Genomic DNA, 23638 nt, shown 5'->3' with positions numbered 1-23638 from the left:
GATCAGAGTCAAAAAGTGTGACGCTGGAAAAGCACAGCAGGTCAGGCAGCATCTGAGTTGCAGGAGAGTTGACCTTTTGTGCATAAGCTGAAAATATGTTGCTGGAAAAGCGCAGCAGGTCCAGGCAGCATCCAGGGAACAGGAGAATCGACGTTTCGGGCATAAGCCCTTCTTCCTGAAGAAGGGCTTATGCCCGAAACGTCGATTCTCCTGTTCCCTGGATGCTGCCTGACCTGCTGCGCTTTTCCAGCAACACATTTTCAGCTCTGATCTCCAGCATCTGCAGACCTCACTTTCTCCTTTTGTGCATAAGCCCTTCATCAGCCCTGACGAAGGGCTTATGCCCGAAACATCGACTCTCTTGCTCCTCGGATGCTGCCTGACCTGCTGTGTTTTTCCAGCATCACACATTTTGACTCAAGGATAATGATGTCAACTGATGAGGCTAATTGACATCATACTGATGGTGGCTGGAAATCCTGTGGCAGCGCCTTCCAACTCCAACTTAATCAGGGAAGGTTGATATGGGTGTTGTCCTCTGTTCACATGTGCCTCATCACTGTTTTCTGGCAATGACACAATACGATCCACTCCAATGAGGCAGGGCCTGATTTTCTATCCTGCTCTATACATATTCTCTCCATAGAGATGAATTCATATTCTACAATTCTCTGGCAAAGTAGTTGGCACATTATCTGCCATCAGTTTGTTATGCATCTTATAAACACCTGCTGGATCATTTTTCTTTCGACAATTTCCTTTTTTGTCCCTTGAAAGCTCCGAGATAGATTTTTAATGTTCAATGAATGATGGTGCAGGTCATTGGCTGGCTACCTGATACATAATTTATTTATTTGATATTTGATGCTTGATTTATTTATTGTCATGTGTGGTAGCAGTGGGTGTTCAGTCTGTTTTGCCGGGGCGAAGCTAGGGCTTGTTACCATAGAGTTAATAGGCTATTGATTATATACGAGATCAATGCAATTTCCTATGGCTTTGACCTGCTCTATATCATGCAGTTAAGGGGAATAAACCTATTAGTAGGCATTAGTCAAGGGTACCTCAATGTGGTAACTAGCCTTATTATTCTGGTGTAGCCTGGGACAATGCTCTGATTAATTCCAGATAGAATAATTATGAACTAATTGTTTTTGGCCCTCTTTAGTTTTACTTTTGAGTAAACCACTGAAGATATTTTTCATTAACCTGATCAGATCTGCTCTGACTCACCTATGAGTCAGGTAACACTTGAAGCTGGACCTTCTAGCCCAGAGGTAGGGACACTTACACTTTAACCCTAATGGTCTGGAATATTATTTTTATTGTCTAAGAAAAGCCATAGAAAAAAATACTCTAAAAACTCAGCTTATCTCCCCATGAATTCAACAATCCCACACTCTCAGCATCAAGCTGTGATCGAGCTGAGATATTGCATTAAACTTAGACACTCATCGTCTATCCCACTTTTAGAAATCACATTGCTTCCTCAGTTGTTCAGCTAATTATTTGATAAAAGTTATATTTTTGGACAGGTTGGACTTTGTTTCATATTTATCCTGGGATTTTAATCTTAAATCTCACATTTTGTATTTAAAATATGAGTAATTCTGCATTTGACTGCATTTCAATTACGAAGGAGGAAAATTAGAAACAGTGATGTTAATGGGAAGCATAATTTGCAATTTAGAATAAATCTGTTTTAGGTTGTTGCTTAGCATTGATGATTAATTTAGGTTCCAGTTCATAATGAGTTGAAGAAATGGAACAACGGCATGAAAGTAGTCTCTTCTGTCACAACACCAGGTAAGAGTGTACTTATAAAGTTGATTTTTGTGTGCTTCCTGTTGTTTCATCCAATGCAGTCTGTCTTTTCAAGTTTTGCTTTCTTTTGGTATCCATTGTATGTAATGTAACTAAACAATCAGCTTAGGCTGCAGACTTGTATATAGCCCGAGCATGTACATTTGTAGCACAGAGAAAACCATCTTTACAACATTATTCAATAAATTCTTGTAGAATATTACACAGCATTCTGCAAGAAAAGAACATTACTCATTAGACTGTACATTCTATTTAATAAACTACCTTAGTCCTTACAAATGTGTATTGGGAATTCTGCCTGAGCTTGAGGAAATTAAACCTTTGATAAAAGCTCACTGAGGTTTCTAAAATGCAACATCCAGAACTTTTTCTGCAAGTAAATGGATAATAACAATGCACCTATAGAGTTACTACATAGAGCAGTCAGTAAAACCCTTTCTTCCATATTTTGAATTTAGTCTTTTGAAATAGATGTTTGCAAAAGATTTTGTGACAAAATAAGAATCATCATTTATACTGTATAGTATTGCACAAAATGATCCCAAAGCACTTCACAGCAATATTGAGACAACAAAAAAATGACACTGAGCCAACAGAGATAGAAGGACAAGTGATCAAAAGCTTGTAAAGAGGTTTTAAGACAGAGACACAGAGAGAGAGAGAGAGACAGAGAGAGAGAGAGAGGCAGGCTCAATAGTTTAGAGATGGAATTGCAGAGCTCAAAGTCTAGGCTTTAAGACATAGCCACCAGTGGTTGGGAAAACAATAGGAGGATACACAAGAGACCAAGTTGGAGAACACAAATTACAAAGCGTATGAGATACAAAATTTGACTGGTTCTCAGAAATCTGTCAGAACATTTGAGGGTCACTTATTTTCTTCTAAATGGTCTGAAAACAAATTGGTAAATTTAGAAGTTGTAGCTATGGTTGCAATTAAAGCAAAATTATACAAACCTACCAAGTATTGCCAGCACCATGGTACCTTTAAGAACTTCCATGGAGCCTGAGCAGACGAAATAGATGGCCTGCAATGCATCTCCCTGTCGAAGGAGGTACTCGCCTGGAGCACAGAAAGAAGTTTTGATGTGTAGAGAGAGAGACCTAAGGCAGCCACGGCTGGCAGAGGCAAACAGAGAAAGTTGTAGGATTTCCTTGTTCAAGTGCATAGTGATGTCTGACCTCAGCTCATCTGGAAAATCCTTTAAAAGCTATGGAAATGACAAGAGTTAATATGCATTGAAATAAGTAATGACATAGCTGCCTGCAAAAGAACAGAGGAGGGTCTGAAATCCCCTCAGGAAAAAAAATCACAAGAATTAGTTAAAAATGTGTTAAATAGTAAAATCTAGTAGATATCCACAATAATCACTGATATCGGCATTGTCGGTTGTCGTTTAATTGAAATTAATTAATTGCATGAAGACATGATCATAGTTTTCAAAATAGTTTTAAGCTGAAATATCCATTAATGACTGCAAGAGATAATTAGATGGAATTTAAATGAAACAAAATGCATTTCAGAATCTCCCCATGGAATCTCTCTTTGTTCCATCTATAATACAATTAACAGTATGGTATAAATGCTAATGTCGTATTTCAAAGATTCAATTAAAACTTTTTAACAAGTTCATAGACACAAAAATACACATGCTTCCACATCATAATGTGTCTCCTAAGACTGGTTAGATTAATTTTAAAGATATACATAAATACACATACATGGTGCAGAGACTAACTAGATCAACCAGATAGATGAGAATTTTGTAAACTGATACAACCATGAGCTAAGCATTAAAAGTACTTATTGAACTGCAACACAAATATACAATTATCTTTTCAGCTTAAGTGTTAAAAACTGCCAAATCTCCTCTCAAAATGAGAGAGATTATCTCCACTGCTCTTGATTGCTATCCTATCAGTTTATTTTCAAATTTTCTCTTTGATTTTCTCACCAGGCTGATAGTGATTAATTTTGAGTGATGCACATTTGGCGTTGATGTTCTTTGGGGTGCCATCATCTCCCTGTGACAGTGCACTTTGATGGTATGAAAGGCAGATTTATTATCACTTTCAACTGATAAAATAAGCAATAACAGGCAAATATATTTGTGCAAAAGAGAGAAAAGAAAGTAAAAATCAGCATTTGTACCATGCCTTATTACATCTTAGGAAAACTCCAAAGTGTTTCACTAATGAAATACCTTCAAAGTAACAGTCTCTGTTATGTAAGCAAAAATGACTTTATGGTGTTAGCAACGATGATCCAGTGCAAGTGAGGATCATGTTAAAGCACCATGACAGGCTGATATAAGCAAACAGGTTTGGGATAATGCCAAAAATAAGAGTGAAGACCAATAACTTACAACTGGACAGTGCTCTGCTTATAGCAATAAAAACAAATTAAAAGAGATGAAAATGAATGGTTGGATTATTGGTCCAGATCTCCTGGTCTTGAGATCATTGAAGGCTAGGCACAAAGCTCAAAATGTGTGTTAGGACCTGCACAAAGACTCCAAAACCCATCCCCACCCAGTTCTAAAAACCTCTCCCCCTACCCTCTTGTCTAACTATCCCTGACAACCTGACCACTCCTCCTGATCAAGCCTCTCATCACCAAAGCAACATTTACTTTTAATCTTGATTACCCCAATTCCCTAGCAATCCCCCGACCTGACTAATTTCAACCTGACTACTCCATCTGACCCTACAATCCCATACCCACTTATCCACCTGTTGCCCTACTCACCTACCACTCCACTTGTCTGCCACTTCATCCACCTGACATCTAACTTACTTACCTCAACCACCCTACTCACTTTCCTCACCTATCATTTCCATCAGAACACTCTGCCTATTCACTCATTCACCAGATGTCCAGGACACATGCACTAAACAGCCCCACCACCCTGTGGCCGAACACTTTAACTCCCCCTCCCACTCCGCAAAGGACATGCAAGTCCTGGGACTCCTCCACCACCAAACTCCCAGTGCCTGGAAGAAGAACGCCTCACTTTCCACCTTGGGACTCTTCAACAACACGGGATCAAGGTAGATTTCACCAGTTTCTTCATATCCCCTGCCCCTGCCTTATCCCAGGGCCAAACTTCTAACTCGGTACCACCCTCTTGCACTCTCCTACCCATCCAAGTTTCTTCCCACCTATCCGCTCTACCCTCCTTTCTGACCTATCACCATCACCTTCTCCCTCCATCTATGAATCGCACTCCCAGCTATCTTTCCCCCCACACTGATGAAAGGCTTATGCTCAAAACGTTGATGCCCCTGCTCCTCGGATGCTGCCTGACCAGCTGAGCTTTTCCAGCACCACACTTTTCGACTCTGATCTCCAGCATCTGCAGTTCTCACTTTCTTCACACAGACGCTACAGAGCTGTGAAGAAGCCTCTCAAAAGATTATATCTCCCTGTTGCTGTCAAAGATGATTCAAGGAATAACACACAGGGGACTGGCTGAATAATGTCATAAGCCACAAAAAGAAAGCTCAAGTCATTTATTCAGTCATACGTTCTGAATAATATGTTACATTCTCGAACCTTTCTGTAGATTTGGAGTAATCCTTATTTTTGAAATAGATAGTGATTAAGCAGCTACGTGTCCTTAAATTTTCAATTACATTTATATTATCCGTGTGTGACACCAATTTCTCTCCTGCCAGAATTGGAGCTGCTGAGCTTTGGGCTATATTGTGCCATATGTTGTGGGAGGGTGGAATGAGGTATCCTAAGATTATGAACATGAGACCAGAATACTTTATTTGGAAGAAAACATGTGCTCTTTTGAGAAATTGAAAATCTTCCAGTGAAAACACCATTCTTCTCTTTACTAACTTGAAACTCAGCCTCCGATGCAGTGAACAGCTATAAATATTTTACATATTTATTAGGTGGTCGGATTGATAATAACAGCATGTCTAATAACACAAAAATCTATTCTCACAGAAAGAAAAACTATGGAAAGAAATGGAGTCAGAGGGTCATAGAGTAATACAGCACGGAAACAGACACTTCGGTCCAACTCGTCCATATTGACCAGATATCCTAAATTAATCTAGTCCCATTTACCAGCACTTGGCCCATAACCCTCTAAACCCTTTCTATTCATCCACCCATCCAGATGACTTTTAAATGTCATAATTGTACCAGCATCCACCACTTCCTTTAGCAGCTCATTCCATACACACATCACCCTCTGTTTGAAAAGATTACCACTCAGATCCTTTTTAAATCTTTTCCCTCTCACCTTAAATCTATTCCCTTTGGTTTTGGATTCCCCGACCCTGGGAAAAAGAACTTGGCTATTTACCCTTTCCATGCCTCTTGTGATTTTAAAAGCCTCTATAAGGTTATCCCTCATCCTCTGACATTCCAGGGAAAATAGCCCCAGCCTGTTCAGCTTTTCCTACAACTCAAAACTTCCAGTCTTGGCGACATCCTTATAAACATTTTTTTCTGCACCCTCTCAAGTTTAACAACATCCTTCCTGTAGAAGGGTCACCAGAATTGTATGCACTATTCCAAAAAGGGCTTAACCAATGTTTTGTACAGCCACGATGTGACATCCCAACTCCTATACTCAATGCATTGACCAATGAAGGCAAGCATACCAAATGCTTTCTTCACCACCTCCAATTTCAAGGAACTATGCATCTGCATTCCTTGGTCTCTTTATTCAGCAACACTCCCCAGAAACTTACCATTAAGTGTATAAGTCTTGCCCTGGTTCGCCTTAGCAAAATGCAACACTTCACACTGATATAAGTCAAACTCTATCTGCCGCTCCTCGGCCCATTGGCCAATCTGATCGAGGTTCCATTGTACTCTGAGATAATCTTCTTCACTGTCACTACGCACCTATTTTGGTGTCATCTACAAACTTACTAATCATACCTCCTATGTTCACATCCAAATCATTTATATAAATAAGGAAAAGCAGTGAACCCAGCACCAGTGCTTACAGCACACCACTGGTCACAGGCCTTCAGTCCAAAAAGCAGCACAATTCTCTGTCTCTTACCTTCAAGCTAATCATATATCCAGTTGGTTAGCTCTCCGGATCCCATGTGATCTAACTTTACTAAAACTGAACTAATAGCATGAAAATGATACTTAGTGCAGGGACGGAAAAGAAAACAAAAACAGAATATTACCTAATACACCTGAAACCATAACTAATACTGAGGCTGTCCATCTTATTCAAAACATTGATGGTAGTAATCATGTATCCACAAACTGCTGGAGTTAAACATCAGAAGTAATCCTTTTATTTAAATTATGATCCACACATTAAAATTATGTGCTTATTAGCGGAGATAACCAATATCATTAAAATAATAAATCAGAATCATTTTGCAAGTTGAAATTTACAGATATTAATTGGTAGAAGTCACCAAGTATTCACCCAGGCATTATATTGTAGGCGTACTTTCAATGTACTTATGACAGAAATGCACTGTACTATAACCATTCACTTTAAATAACACTCGAAATTAGAGGGGAAATTTAGTTATGCTGCAGGGAGAAATGCTGGGTAGGACTACACTTAGTGTTGGAATTGGAATCCTGCTGCATTTGCTGTTGTATGTTTTGAAAGCTTGAAATAAATGAAAAAGGATTTAAACTGCTCATTGTATTGTTGCCAGGGAGGCAGATTCAGCATTAATCATGAATTACTTTATAAATTCACCCTAACATAACCAAATATTTTATCTGCTCATTGTTGAACACTACTCTCTGCTTATCAAAAATAAATTAAGGAAAGCTCATGCAATGTGATGCAGTTGTTCAATTTACTGAAATTGTCAGACATTATGTCTAAAAGTACCTGCTATTGGACACAATAGACACTAGCCCTGAAGGTGTGCCCAAAGCAGGAGGCGGTTTTGCCCACAACTCATTCTCTGTTTATGTCAGTGTGAATGAACAGTTATCATGGATCCCAATTGGAGACCTGGCAGCTTGACCACTGATAGGACAGCAAGCTAGAAGCAGCAGCATGAAGCCACCCTTGTAAGAAGGGAATTTGGGTCAGGGTTACAGGGGAGAGGTAAGCCCTAGTGAGGTGCAGAGAGGGTTTATTTGAATATGAAGGTTTGCACAGGAACAGCACTTGCAGCTGATGGCTTTGCTTTGAGTCACAACGTGTCCAATTAGAAAGAACTACCCCAATGGCTGACAGGGTAAGTTGGCAGGAATTACTGAGTGATCTTGCAGCATGGCGGAGAGCCTGCACCACTGTAAAACAAAGCAATGATAGTGGGAAGAGGTTCTTAAGTTGTCCTTAATGGGCCATTTAAAGAACTCAATATATCTCTGGGTGAGAAGGCCATCCTCCACTTGACCTGTTACTGATAAAATTCCAGGGTGTTGAGAAGGTGGCAGACATTTCATTCCTTACCTTCCTTTCCCATTTACTGACCTCTCTACCTTCCAAAAGCCCCATTAAATGTGATCCAAGGAGTGGGTCAAGGGCAGACTCATGGAAAGAGGAGAAAGGAAAGTGTTTGATTATTTTAAATGATTTTTTTTCTCTCCTTTGATATAAGCTGTGAGGTTTACATGTAGGATTTTAATTGAAGAGTGAATAGCTTTGTGTACGAATTTCTGTTGGATATTAGATTGTTTGGAAACTAATAAGGTAAGTAATGGGCGGCCTCAATGGTTGATGCGATTGTCCTGGAATTTGTTTATTTTTCACTGCTTACGGAAACTGCCCTTAACGGAGGATTTATAGTTTCACTTTTGTGCATCTGTGAGGCAGTCCTGTGAAGTCCTTGGAACAAGGTGGGAGTCTGGAACAGTGTTTCAGAGAAGGGAATGGTAGATAGAGTGAATTAGATTACAATGGAGTGAAGGGTTAGTGCTAGTCCCAGCCCCAAAGTAATGGGATAAACAAAGTCCGGAAAACACTACTTAAAGTTCGGTAGAGTGAAACATAGCTGTATGGGTGCTTCAGGAAGAAGCTATCAGTCACAAGTGACTTAAGGTACAGGGATTCTGGTGTGAGTATTATATGGCTGGTACTTTGGGGAGTGGGCCAGAGGTGTGTTCTGGGTTCTTCACAAAAGCTGTTTTGTTTCTTTTCTATACAATAATGCTTTGAGATTAATGGGATTATACTTGTACTGTATGTTTAATCTTTTTTTTTGAAATTGTATCATAAATAGATAGTTGGATTATTCTATTTTATCTCCATTTCTTTTATAATAGACTTCTGTTTTATTGTTAAACCAAATCTGCAGCATTGTCTGCTTATGTTTCAGTGGGAGGCCACTTCATTGAAAACAAATAAAAATACGATTTATAAAACTAGGTTCCTAATTAGGATCTGACTTCGCCAGTAAAATATCAGCTGGGATGTCAACACTCCCGATTCAAGGACATAGATACAACTTGGAATGCTGTTTCAAAGAAGACTATGAGAAACAGCAACATGGTCGGGAGAGGGAAGCAAACAAGGTGTATGGACATGAGGTACATACATTGTGAATCCACTTTATCCAATGCACTGCATGTACTACCCACAATCTTATAGTGATGCTGTGTTTCAGAGGGATAGACTTGAAAAGGAAATCTAGCAAAAGAAATGCATAACATCATAATCCCAGAACTGGAGATGGAACAACAGTCTAATATCACCACTGTACTTCCAGTGAAAGTGATCCCAATCCACAACCCTTCATTACAGGGGTGTTCTAAGCAATCATCCTAATTATGCAGAATAAGTGAGCATGCTGTGCACGGATTCACCGAACAGATGAAAGAAGCTGTGCATAAATATTCAAAGCCTAAAATTCACTTTAATACAAAACAGCAGCAAAAGATGCATTTTTTCAAAATAATATGCTGTAGCTTTCTCTGAGGCTCAGGGCAACATTGACCAATCATATTGTACTTCCAGCATCTGTTTTATGCTTCATTGAGAGGGCCAGAGTTTTATGAAATTTCAAATAATCTATAAACACAGAATGAGATCATGAATCTCATTCAATGCTCCATATATTTCTACAATTCAAGAATCCAAACTCTTCCATATATGACAAGAATGAAAAGGGGAAGAGAGAGATAACCCATGGAATACGATACACATGAAGTATATCACCAGCCTCTGTTTACCTAAAGAACCAGGGAATACAGTAATGAAGTGATATGCAGGAACTGCCATGGAAATTCACATTGGTGGGCTCTGAAACCTTTTGTTTCCTCCTGTATGATACTCAACAGGACTCCCATAAATTACCCCTATTAGTACTCAAATGCAAAATCTTCTGAACCCCTGTCCAGAGCCGAACTACCAGATAATTCAATGGGACATACAAGAAGGAAAATCGGGAACCAATCACTGTGAGAAAGATGCAACTATGATTAAAATATTCATAGTTTTAACATTTTAATTGACTTTCAGTTATATATGAAAGTATTATTTCATTGTATCAAATGTAAATTAGGAAGGCAATTACCTCATTAGCATCAATTCCATTATTGACTGACCACGTTGTCTGGAAATACTCGAGCATTCGCTGTTTGAGCTGCTTTGGCAAATGATGGACTCGAATGAAATCTTTTAGATCTTTGATTCTGTGGTGATACAGAGACCACCTGGAGTACATGCGCTGAATGATGGCAGTTACATTCCCAAATACCAATGCATGCATCAGTGCTGAGAAGAAAGAAAAACAAATAGTTATAGATCATACAGCAATGTTGGCAAAGTAGGTCAGTTTACAGGATTGTAAAGCACCAGTGTGTATGGATGAGTGGGCTACCTGCTAAACGCAGTTCTTCATATTTCTGATCTTGCAATCCTGATAAACTGAACTCTGCACAATTTTGAACGAGAAGCTCATCAGAGTTAACAGCCAACTTACAGCTAGGAATTCTTACTGGGGTTAAAACTTGCAAATGTTTAGTAAGAGAATTCACCAAAATGTCTCTTATTTTCTCATATTAATTACTTTATGAGTTTTTCCACTATCGGGTAAAATCTAAAATAAGAACAGAAAATGCTTTCATAACAAATGTAATTATGTTGTTATTGTGTAACAATAACTAACATATTGAATCTACAAAGCTGTCTAGTTTGTGGTCAGCTTTCAATGTAATTGCAATGCTATTGATTTGATTACCACAGACTAATCAGGTCATTAAAAAAGGACTTTGGATGTGTTTAGTCCCCACATAAATCTGTTAACCATATTATTATATTGTCCCACAAGCTATAACCAAAGAGCAATTCTTTATGGCAAATTATTTATTTGCAGCCAAACCCCTATTTCCACTGATTTAGCCTCTTCAATGAGAGTCCTTTAGTGTCCCCAGAATCCATATATAGAGGAAGGATAGTAGCATGTAGAAGCAGAAAGATAAATAAAGTGCATAATGGATGAGAGTGGTGCATAGACCTAGAGAAGAAAGTAGTTCCATACTATGGAGGAACAGATGAAGCTGGATAATGAGGAACACAATGACAGATTGCATCAAATGTGATGAGTAAGGTTGGAGAGCTAAAAGCACAAATAATCATGTGGGAATACAATTGTCATAAGAGAAATGTGGTTAAAGAATGGTGAGGACTTGAAGCTAGATATCCAAGGATACAAAGTGTTCAGCAAGAATTAGAGAAGGGAAAAAGGGAGTTGGATAGCAGTATTGATTCGGGAGAATTGGAAAAAGAGGATGTTCTTGAGGTAATAATCCACAGGGTCTGATCTTTAGTTTGTGCCCTCACTCCTCAGACATTTAGCAGAATATAGTCTCAGATTTATCTATGTTGGCAATATTCACAAGAGGACAGAGTAAGAAAGATTGTAAAATATGCAAAAAGTGACAAAAAAAGCCAAAAAACAAATCAAGTATCAGACACAAAACAAGAGTGACAAAAACCAGAAGTACAAAGAATAACAAAAGGGATTGAGCAAAAAGTGGCAAGACAAATGATATGACGTAATTAATTATTAGGTCTGGGCAGCAAGCAGAAAATATAATCCAGCAAGAAATATGCTTTGTTATAAAGCGTTAAAGCATATTGTTATTGAGATTAACATATACTAACCAAAACCAGAAGAATATATTAGTGTAGAACTAAATTTTACTTGCCACTAATTTCGTTTTAATCCCTAGCCTGTACTGATGTGACAGTTTTCATTTTGCTTAGTTCTGCATTAACAATAATTTTTTTAAAATTTACTAGTGACAAATTAATTTGCTTTGTTGCTTGTGGGTGTCAGCGTTGCTGAAGATCCAAATGTGAAAAATGATCATAACTCCTTTAGCTACTTCCAATATGGTCGATGTTGTGTGCCTTGACACTCAAAATGAGATAGCACAGGTGTGCTGTGTGCATGCTGGAAGCTTGCAGCTTAGGCGGATCATGATGTCAAACCCGTCCTATTGCTCAGTTGACTGGACAGTTGATTTGAGATACAAAGTGATGCCAACAGCAAGAGTTCAATTCCTGAACTGGCTGAAGTTACCATGAAGGACTCTCCTTCTTGACGTCTTCCCTCACCTGAGGCATGGTGCCCCTCAGATTAAACGCCCAGCAGTCATCTCTCTGTAATCTCGCTTTCTAACTTTTTGATGCACAGTGTTTCTTCTTGGATCTCACGAGTCCAGTTAATGCACTCTCTCCTTTATGCATAAGCTCCACCACATGAGGGGCCTTCACCAGCATTACAGAAAGGGTAGGCCATCCAACTACTAGGTTTGATTTATTTGTGGAGTCATGGAGTCATACAGCACAGCAACAGACCCTTCAATCCAACTCAGCTGCGCCAACCAGACATCCCAATCTGATCTAGTCCCATTTGCCAGAATTTGGACTGGGACTGGGTATCCCTCTAAACCTTTACTATCCATATATCCACCCAGATGCTTCCACCACTTTCTCTGGCAGCTGGTTCCAGACACACACCACCTTCTATGTGAAAAAGTTACAGATCAGATCCATTTTACACCTTTCCCCTCTCACCTTAAACCTCGGCCCTCTAGCTTTTGACTCCCCCCACCCGAGGAAAAGGACCTTGGCTATTTACCCTATTCCTGCTCCTCATGATTTTTACACTTTCATAAGGCCACCCCTCATTTTTTCTAGTGAACAGTTAATTACTGTATCTCGTTGTATTCAGTTGTGCTAACCCAGCTTTCTATAAACAATGGCAGTGAATACTTTTGACAATAAAAACCTCTGCAAATCAACACAAGTTCAACTGTCCAAAGCAGTTGTCATCACCACATTCCTGCTCTCCAGTGAGACCTGGACTGGGTATCAGCAACGCACAAGTGTGTTGGAGAAATTGCATCAAAATCCCTCTGCCACATTAATGAGAGGTCCATTGAAAAAACACTAGTGTCCTTCTTAAAGCAATCTGCACCAAGATCCAGGTAAAACTCCTGACAAATTAAATACAATGGACTGGACACTGTATCCATTTGGTCGATAAATATCTTCCCTGTCATGTCTTGTTTTCTCACCACCTACGTTCTGGGAAAGAGCAAGAGAGCTTTACAAAGACATTCTGAATCTCCCCTTGAAGTGAGGTAGCGTTGATGTTTATGCCTGGGAATAGTCATTCAAAAGTATATCAACCCTTATGTCAAACTGCATCACACATTGAGTCTAAACAATAAGGCAGGGGAGGAGAGACAAGGAAACAAATCTTACACTCCAGCTCCACTACAGTACCTTGTGGGATGGCTTACCTTATGTATCCAAAGTTGAGCAAGTCAAGAATATGCCTTTTGAGTTACAGAGATCCAAAACAGAAACTCTTGATTCTAACTAGATGTAATCTGAGTTGAGCGCCATCCAAAGATGAATGTGCCTTGTGTTATTAGAGGATTTCTGCAATTTATTTGAATTTTTCAAAGGACTGATGCTGGCTCCTGTCGTTGACGTTAAAGGAATTGACATTGTCAAGACTAATTCAGAGTGGGTCAATAGTTGCAGCCCTCTTGGGTATCACTGATTTGGATAAGCAGCATGCAAAGCAAAAGAGAGAAAAAGGGAGGCTCTCAGTATCCCTCAGAATCCTTTAAGGAGCACTTCTCTAATCCCACCTCACCAATGACCAGCGTCTGAGGCATCTACATTTCACCAAGGCAGGTAATGAAATGGGTCACCTCCTATAACTCATGCTGCATCCTCACAATCAGGCAAGGATGGCATTGCCAGTGTTGTCAATGTTTCCCTGAGTTTTTATGCCAGTGGATCTTTCAAGGAGGAAGCAGCCAACCTGAGCAACAACTCACAGTTCACTACACATCACAGCATCAGGAAGGTGACAATGGCTCTGTGTAAAATGCATTGCTACCTCACTGGCTAGAAAGAAGCACCAGGGAGTAAATGGATTTGGGAGGATATGGGGATTCCAATGGTGCAGGGAGCCAGTGAGTGCACACATGTGGCTCTGTGGGTCTCATACATAATTTCAGCACAAAGGCTACCATTCATTCCCATTAGATGATGTCAGATCATGCTGAGAAGGTCCTCTGACTGAATGCCTGATATATTAGGAGCAGCCACAACCCATTAATTCTGCACATCAGCCACCATCTTTGGCACGCCGTAAAGGACCTGCCGGGAGGTGGGGGATACAGCTTTTAGATTTGTCCTACAATTCGAAACATGCAGAAACCAGGATTCTTGTGGAGCAAACTGCAGCAATGCTGAAGGAATCCTTATAGTATTTCGAGGGAAATATGTCACCCTCTTCCCTCACCTACACTCCTTACAATCATCAGCGCTCATCTCCAAAGTTGTGGCAGTCTGCTCCGTAACTCTGCCCTTTCAAGCAGTAACCACCTCCAGATGAAGGGAAGAAGAACGATCACCCCCCTGCTCTGGATGGGCTGTATGTGACTGGATACTTGGAATACAGTTCTCCTGAGATGTCATTCCTGCATCATAGCTGTTGTAGAATTCTGCATCTCTTAAATCATCTGCTGCATCAGAGCATCCTCATGACTCAATTTTATTGAAAGTAAGCTAATCAATAAAAAGCACCCCACAATAATCTTATTTAACTATATCCAATAAAACTTCTAAACATCCACGGACCAAACTGTCCATTACCTTGTTGTCTGTGTTGTGGGTGCCTCAGCCTGACCTGGTGCTCCCTACTCAGTGGTTGCAATATGGCTGGTGGGAACCTGAGGAATTTCCCAGGAAGGGACTGTGGAATAGTGTTGTAGGATGATCTTGAACACCTCTGGCCCTTTCATTTCTGGCTTCAAACTGGCTGATGCCAGAATGGGCATCTGAAGTCTGGGCTGGTTCAGAGGCAAAAGCAGGGGCTCCAAGATGTTGACTGGCTTCTGCCTTTGCTGCAGTAGAGGCTGAGACATTGGCTGTCAGATGGTCTATCATGGCAGGAAGGCAAGTATTCACATGGAGTTGGCTTCCACGCTGCAAATTATTTGCACAAAACTGGAGCCAGGCATCAGCATGTTCCTTGATAGTGGCAAGAGACTATCTAACAGGCCTGCCAATGCAATCAGCATCTTTGTCTTGTTGCCTAGCAGTGTTTTTCCTGTAAGCCACCACATCACATCTGCGTCTTCAGCAACAGAACAGTTTGACTTTGCCTGCAGGTGGGCTGGCACATGAACTCGCTTTTTCTCTGGCCTGGTCCCCTTGTGCCTGTGTGCTGCTCCTGACTCGGTATTACCCTCTAACATTCCCTCACTGCCAGTATCTAGTGGCTGCAAGGGTCAGATATCGTGACAATGCTTTTTCAGCACGTTTGTTGTTCCTCTCAGCTTTCATGAAGAGGCTGCACCATCTGGTGTGGTTGCAACAGTTCAGGGCTATGTGAAAGCAGAAATACAAAGTCAGAGGCTTGGAATGAGGAAACAATAGTGATCCATTGTCTGTCATCTCGCACTTAACGTGAAAAAGCTGGATAATGGTGAAGTGGTATATTGAGAATTGGCAAAGGCAGGGATAAAAATATCTTCATGATCTCAGCAATGGCAGGTACAATGGGGTCAGTAAAGCCATCTTCTCCAAAGGCCTCAGTCAAAGCAGGCTTGTTTATCCCTCATCAGCTCTCTATTGTCCTCCATGGTTATGGATTACAATGCCTTGAGGGCAGATTTCTGTAAGTCTGTTGCAATTTGTTTAGTTATGTGCCTGTGCTAGCTGAATAGCTGGAGCTATGGGGGAGTATTGGAAGGTTGAGTGAGAATGGAAACACTGGTATATATGTGAGGGCGAGTGGATTAACTGAATTAGACTGGAATACATAGAATAGACAGAGCAGAGGTGGGGGGTAAAGATGTTCACGGAGTACTGGGAGATGTTGATGGAGCAGTGGGGGAGGTGTTGTTGGAGCCAAGATGGGGGGATGTTGATGGAGCAGTTGGTGGAGCTCAGGATGGGGAAATGTTGATGGAGTGGTGGGGGAGGCGTTGGTGGAGCCAGGATATGGAGATGTAGATGCAGCGGTGGGGGACGTGTTGGTGAAGCTGGGATGGGGAAATGTTGATGGAGCGGTGGGGAAGGTGGTGGTGGAGCCGGGATGGAGGGATGTTGATGGGCAGAGGAGACCATATGCTCCCATTTCCTCTCTGGATCCCATACTGGGATGGCTTCTTTCTTCTTTTCTCGCAATCCCCTTGATAATACCTGCAGTGCCACGTTATATAACCTGGCATCCCTCATGAGATCCAATAGAGTGATGAAGTAGGACACTCCAGCTGGAGCTTGCCTGCTCTCTGCATTCCATTCCTTTTTCTCTCTCTCTCTCTTTCACTCCCTGTCTTTTTCCTCTTCAGCCAGCAACCTGGAGCAGAGTGGGTTCGGAGGACAGCAGCCCGGAGTGGAGAGGGGATGGAGGTCAACAGCCTGGGGCGGAGTGGGGATGGAGACCAGCAGCCTGGGGCGGAGTGGGGACGGAAACCAGCAGCCTGGGGCGGAGTGGGGATGGAGATCAGCAGCCCGGAAAGGAGAGGAGATGGAGACCAGCAGCCTGGGGCGGAGTGGGGATGGAGGTCAGTGCCCGGAACGGATTGGGGATGGAGGCCAGCAGCCTGGGGCAGAGAGGGGTCGTAGGCCAGCGCCCGGTGCAGGGTGGGATCGGAGGTCAGTGCCTGGTGCAGGGTGGGATCGGAGGTCAGTGCCTGGTGCAGGGTGGGTTCAGAGGTCAGCGCCTGGTGCAGGGTGGGATCGGAGGTCAGTGTCTGGTGCAGGGTGGGGTCGGAGACCAGCAGCCCGGAGCGGTGTGGGGACGGAGGTCAGCACCTGTTGCAGGGTGGGATCGGAGGCCATCAGTGGCTACTGTTTGGAAACCAGTGGAGCCCGGTCAGCCCGGTCACATAGAAGCCCTTATAGTTGGACTGTAATGTCTATCTGTTTAGCTTTATTTCTTATTTTCCTAACTTAAACCGCTACTATGTATATCTGTAATGCAGTGTAACTTTTCTCTTTATTTCTTTTATTTTTTGTATCTAAGACTGTACCTAGGTACTTTGTACTTAGGATGACACTGTGGGTTGGCGACTTTATACATTTTCCGCTGCACTCTTGTTGTTTTGTGACATGAGTACATGTGATCATAAACCTAATCCGAATTCGATGTGTTCCTGTTACATTTCTCTCTGACTGACATTTTCCTGACATTCTATGGATCCCACACAGGACTTTTGTCAGACAGCATGAAGTTACATCTAAAAGCTTTTCTTTTTCTGTAGAAGTCATTTTATTCTAAAAAAAAGCCACGCTTTGGAATTAACAGTTAAAAATATCTATAGTACTTTGAGGCACTGGTCCATTGTCAAGACACCGTGCTTTTCCTTGCAGCTAAATGTACTTGAGGCAATGACAGCAGTTCTCCTTGGAGATTGGTAGGATGGTTTTTAGCTGTTCAGGGTGAGTATGCACCATGTTAATCAGCTGCTTGTAGAGCATTGAACTTCATACTGAAGTCATTTAGGTGAGGAGGCAGCACAAAGTTGACATGCTTAAATTCTTAATTACATCCTAACTCAAAATCTAAAAGATTAAATGGTTTGGAAACATTTTGGTTTCATCAATAGATATTGATATCTCCATTATTAATTATGACTCTGTAACTGAGCACTACTATCGATAATAAATAAAGTATTGACTGAACACTGAAATGGAGATTGGAAAATGAACTAACCTGCATCATGACTCTTTTCAACAGAATTCATAAGTACACACTATGAATGGATGTAAGGTAAAGATAGAAACAAGAAGCTGGCGTAGGCCACTCGGCCCTTCAAGTCTGCTCTGCCATTCAGGATGATCATGGCTAATCTCTGTCTCAATGCCATAATCCTGCTTTCTCAGCATACCCCTTGATGCCTTTAAAATCTCAAACATTGAGTAAAGACCTTAATCATTTTAAAACTGTCAAAGAAACTGAATACACAGAGGCAAAAGTTTATAACTTGAAGTAAATAACATGATAGATAGACCAGTGAGGAGACTGATGAGGGATTCAACTGTATATGTACTTCCAGAGCTCCTCATTGGTCACCCATAAAATGTTCTACAGGATATCCACTTCCAGAGGTTTCAATGGAGTACAGCAGGTGACCGATGCACACACACTGCTGAATGCTAACTCCCAAGTTGAATTTCCAACCCAATAAATCTTATGCAGACAAGGTACATCAGAGCTCTACTGATGACACACAAAGATAAATGAACATACCTCCAATCAGCATTGTACAGATAGAAAAGATCTTCTCTGCCTCGGTATTGGCTGAGACATTTCCAAAGCCGACACTGGTCAGACTACTGAGTGTGAAGTAGAGAGCAGCAATGTAGGCACTTCTGATTCCAGGACCTCCCAGTGTGTTATTGTCATAATATGGAGTTTCAAGGCGTTTTCCCAATTCATGCAGCCAGCCTATAACCACAAAGTGAAAAAAAGTAATTACCAGTAGAACATGTCTTTAACTATTAAAGATGCAGGCGCACAGAATTAGGAATGGCCTATTTAATCCCTTGAGCCAGATCCGCCATTCAATTGGAGCATCATTGATACAAAGTTATCTCATCCTCATTTATCCATTATTATTTCATTTCCCATGAATAAAAATCTAAGCAAAGGAATGAAAGGTTATCTGTGGTAGGTGGAAATGTTTGAAAGCAGATTAGCCATGGTCTTATTGAATGGCTGAGCAGGCTTAAGGGGCAGATTGGCTTAATCCTGCTCCTAACTCATTTGTTCGTGTTTTCAAGACCTGTCCAATCCCATTCTGTAGCATTCTCTGTGGCAATTGTCCAGTCACAGCCTTATTTCTCTTCTCTGTCTGGGTATAAACCCACTGGGACCCAGTTTCAGCCATAGAGGCAATGATGCTGCTGCAAGGTGATCCCTTATAAAAGGCTAAGGTATACCACAAACTGAGCATTGGGACTCATTAGCATAAATTGGGCCTGGAGCTGTTGTCGCATGTGTGAATGTATACCTGCACTTACAATGTATTATAGGAGGAGGGCATTACTGGCTTGTCAATATTTATTACCGATGAGAAGGCGATGGTGAGCTGTCATCTTGAACTGTTGCAGTATATGTTGTGTAAGTACGATTCACAGTGATTTAAGGGAGGAAGTTCCAGCATTTGGCCCAGCAGCAGTGAGGGAGTAGTGATATAGATTAGATTAGAATAGATTCCCTACAGTGTCGAAACAGGCCCTTCGGCCCAACAAGAGCACACCGACCTTCCATAGAGCAACCCACCCTCCTCTGACTAATGCACCTAACACTTTGGGCAATTTAACATGGCCAATTCACCTGACCTGCACATCTTTGGACTGTGTGAGGAAACGGGACCACCCAAAGAGTTACTGCTGTGTAGCTACCAGATGGTGCACACTGCTGCTTCTGAGCTTTAGTAGAGAGAGGGAATATTAAAGGTAGTCAAGGAGGAACCAATCAAGGGTGCTGCTTGGTCCTGGATGGTGTCGTGTTTCTTGAGCGTTTTCGAAGCTGCACTCATCCAGGTAAGTGGAAAATATTCTATCAGGTTCCTCACTTCGCAAAAACAAATTGCTTGGGGGTGATTACTGAAAGACCACCGAAGGATCATGGACAGATAAAGTCCAGTTCTTGCAGAGGGGTCCCTAAAAAAACACATGTAACAAGTCTAATATTGGACTAGGGATGCCTGAAAAATTACCCAGCCTCAATCAGGTCGAACATCTTTCAGGTACTATTTAAACACGGGACATTTCTGCACAAAAATGTGAAGCATTGCACTAATCGCAGACCCATAAAAATGAGTGCAGCAAGATCTAGCTTCTATCATACCCACCTCTGCTTTGTGTCTAAACCTATTGAATTTGATCAGGTTTACAAAGATACATTGTGAGAAACTTTGGCCCAGATTTTCCAAGGGAACTGCAGCAGATGGTGAAATGTTTGCTGCTATCATGCTTGGGGTCCTGAGGGAGTACTGGCTTGCACACATACTGCACATAATATTTATCTGGAAACTTACATTTTTGGGCAAAATATGCCAATGGTTCCCCCCAAAATGTATCTGATTCTGATCTTTGAAGTTTACCCTACTTTTCAGTTGCTGTTAACCTCCAGTGAATCGGACACTTGGAGTTGTTTAGGGAAGACTTAAACAACACCCTCCACCTGCACTCTGATGTTCACTTTCCCCTACACCCCTGACAATGCTGACTTTACCACTCACTCACCCAGTCTCTCCTCCTGACAATTCTTAATACCTGCTCCTTCAAACTATGCCAATCCCCGCCCCCCCCACCACCTCATACCCCAACAATCCTCAATATCTCATACTCTCATAGCCTGGACAATGGTGAAACATCCCACATCCTCACACCCCTCACACCCTTCAGGTGTCCAACCGCTCTCACCTGCAACAATATCCAACCTTACCACAAACCCACCAATGCACATTGTCCCCCCACACACCTGAAAGTGTTTAATTTTCACTTCCTAATAATGTTTGACCACCCTCACTTCTGACAATGCTCATGTGCCTGCCTGCAACATCCTGATATATCAGTGGATGGTTCTGAAGTAGTTAATCTTTTTGTTACATTGAGGTCCACCAAACCTGGTGATGTCATACACAATTTCTGGGTGGAGACAGTGAGTTCTGCTGAAGCTTTTGTAGGGAGCCTATGGTCCCTGGTCCTCGTAACTATAGATGCACCAATTGCTACCCTGCAATACACCTTCTTGATATGTTAGAACAGTGCCTCTTCTCTAGATACTCTGCTGTGGTGTATTCTCCACCACTAATCACTAGACAGGCCCAAGATCCAGCAGGATAGGTGATAGTAACTTGGCTCAAACAATTCTTACCCAGCGCCATGTACAAACAGCGCTGGCAAATATCAAAATGCACCAGGGTGGTCATCTGGTAAAATACCATGACCCTGACAATGCTCAAGTCCTCTCCCCAGTCAGCAATACTTCATCATCACTGTCCCAAAAGTCCTAGGAATCTTCACTTGTCCTCCTCCACAAATGCATATCTTAAACATTCAAAATAATTTTTAGAAAAGCTTTGAGCTTTAAAAAAGTGAACTTAGCATAACATTACAAACTTGCTGACCTGAAGGGGGTGATATCAGGAGAGAGCTGACCTTGCCGCTCTCCCTCTTCACCAGTTCTCTGTGACACACCTTCTCTCCATGACGTGGAGTCTCGGTTGATAGGATAAAGCAAGCATGTGCTTATAATAGTGGACAGTTGCTACCACCATGGCAACACTACTGATTAGAAGAGCTGGCTTAATAATTCAACATACTGCAATTTAACCATGAATTGGTGTGCTGATGGAAATGAAAAAGTTCAGGACCACAACTGCCTTCCTGTATTGTCCTCTTCCTGTGCTAAAGCTATCAGTTCTGGCTCCAAGAGGTGGTATGATTCTGTCACCACTGCCTTGGTGAATCACAGTCACTGAACACATCGCAGCCTGGATTTTAATGCCCCCTCCTTTCTCTCCATGGATAGATTAGTAGACAGTCAGCTATATAATCATTTCACACTATGCTGTTCACAGCACCTATCCACATGCCTCTGTATTTTTTCCGTCTCCTGTCGGCCCTGATCCCAGCTCCACTTGCCCCTTTTGCTGAGCCCTGTCAACCTCACCAACTTACTTCCCAGTTTCTACAATGAGAATCTGTGAGGACAAGATGCAATTCCAGCAGTGACCAGCACTTCCAGTGGTGCTGTTGGGATCAGAGCTCTATTTGATTGGCCCATAGCTCTTGCAGGCAGGGCTTCATCTCTCAATGGGTATGGAAGTCTCGCCTCAAACCAAACTAACAGCAATGGCTGCAAGATGAGCCAGCAAAATGCAGCTGGACGCACCCCTTTAAACCACCAGAGTAAAATCTAGCCCCTCATACTGGAAGCCCAGCAAGTGCAGTATGACAAAAGACATGGAATTTTCCAATCACAAACCTTGATGTCATAACCCTGGAAAGGCTCTAAAAACTGTTTGACAAGTTTACACACGTGACTTCCATTTTTAATATGTACAAAGGCAGTTATAATGGAAAAATGTGGCAGTGAATTGGATCAGGTTAAGAGAAAGAGGGCATAGGGTGCTGAGGGGCAGGGGAGGTCCAGGATTCCGGGACAGATCAAAGATAATGGGAACTGCCGCCTGGGTGAGTGAACATTGAGTGAGAATGATGATGAATATTCTAAGAGTCAAAGAAGACAGATGTGATGAAGTAAGGATCAAAGGATGGCATGGTGGCATGGTGGTTAGCAGTGGTGCCTCACAGCACCAGGGACTCAGGTTTAATTTCACTCTTGGATGAGGAGGGAGTCTAAGTGGAGTTGCATGTTCTCCCTGTGTTCTGTGTGGGTGTCTGCTAGGTGCTCTGGTTCCTCCCACAGTCCAAAGACTGGTGAAGTGAATTGAATGATAAATGCAAGTCTGTGGGGATGGGGATGGAGTGCAGGCTGGGTCGAGGTAGAATGCTGTTTGGAGGGTTGGTGCAGACTCACTGGGGTGAATAGCCTTTTTCTGAACCACAGGTTTTCTATGAATCTATGATAGAGCAAAGATCAAAAATGACTGAGGGAGGATACAGAGTGATGGCTTCATGTTTCAGGCAGAGAGGAGACAGGTGCAAGAGACCCCGGGAGAAGTACCTGTCAGGAACAAGTTGAAGCTTTTGGAAGCAGAGACTGATGACACTGCCAGTTCGCAAGGCGGCCAAGTTTGTCCATCAAACGTTGCCACAGAGGCAGAGCGGAAGAGTCGGACATCACACAGAGCTGTGGTAATAGGGGACTCCATCGTGAGAGGAACTGACCGGGGTTTTTGTGGCAGCAGACGGGAGTTAAGGATGGTGTGTTGCTTTCCTGGTGCTAGAGTGAAAGACATCGCGGACAGAGTGCAGGAAATGAACTGACCGGGGTTTTTGTGGCAGCAGACGGGAGTTAAGGATGGTGTGTTGCTTTCCTGGTGCTAGAGTGAAAGACATCGCGGACAGAGTGCAGGAAATCCTCAAGGATGAGGGTGAAGAGCCAGAGGTGGTGGTACATGTCGGCACAAATAATGTCGGGAAGAAGAGGAGGAACATACTACAGCGAGACTTCGGAGAACTAGGAAGAAGGCTGAAAAGCAAGACGTCCAAGGTGGTTATCTCCGGTTTGCTCCCAGTTCCTCGGGCTAGTGTGGCCAGAAACAGGGAGATAATGGACTTGAACGTGTGGTTGGGGAACTGGTGCAGGAAGCAAGGATTTAAGTTCTTGGATCACTGGGGTATATTTTGTGGTAAACATAAATTCTACAAGAGAGACGGCTTGCACCT

At 42.1% G+C, this 23638-nt stretch overlaps 1 protein-coding gene across 1 annotated transcript in view; it reads right to left on the bottom strand.

The window, feature by feature from the left end:
• Positions 1-23638, bottom strand: part of kcnh8 (potassium voltage-gated channel, subfamily H (eag-related), member 8) — a 448052-nt gene that overhangs the window by 114635 nt on the left and 309779 nt on the right. The window contains exons 8-10 of the mRNA XM_043690211.1: positions 18522-18719; positions 10302-10501; positions 2785-3034 (exon numbers count right to left, since the gene is read on the bottom strand). Coding sequence (XP_043546146.1) covers positions 2785-3034; positions 10302-10501; positions 18522-18719 — 648 coding nt within the window. The remainder of the gene's footprint in view (positions 1-2784; positions 3035-10301; positions 10502-18521; positions 18720-23638) is intronic.

This window comes from Chiloscyllium plagiosum, chromosome 5, assembly GCF_004010195.1.
Source record: "Chiloscyllium plagiosum isolate BGI_BamShark_2017 chromosome 5, ASM401019v2, whole genome shotgun sequence".
Classification (NCBI taxonomy): domain Eukaryota; kingdom Metazoa; phylum Chordata; class Chondrichthyes; order Orectolobiformes; family Hemiscylliidae; genus Chiloscyllium; species Chiloscyllium plagiosum.
The sequence above is the reverse complement of the archived record's forward strand: the minus strand, read 5'-3'. Positions and strand labels throughout refer to the sequence as shown.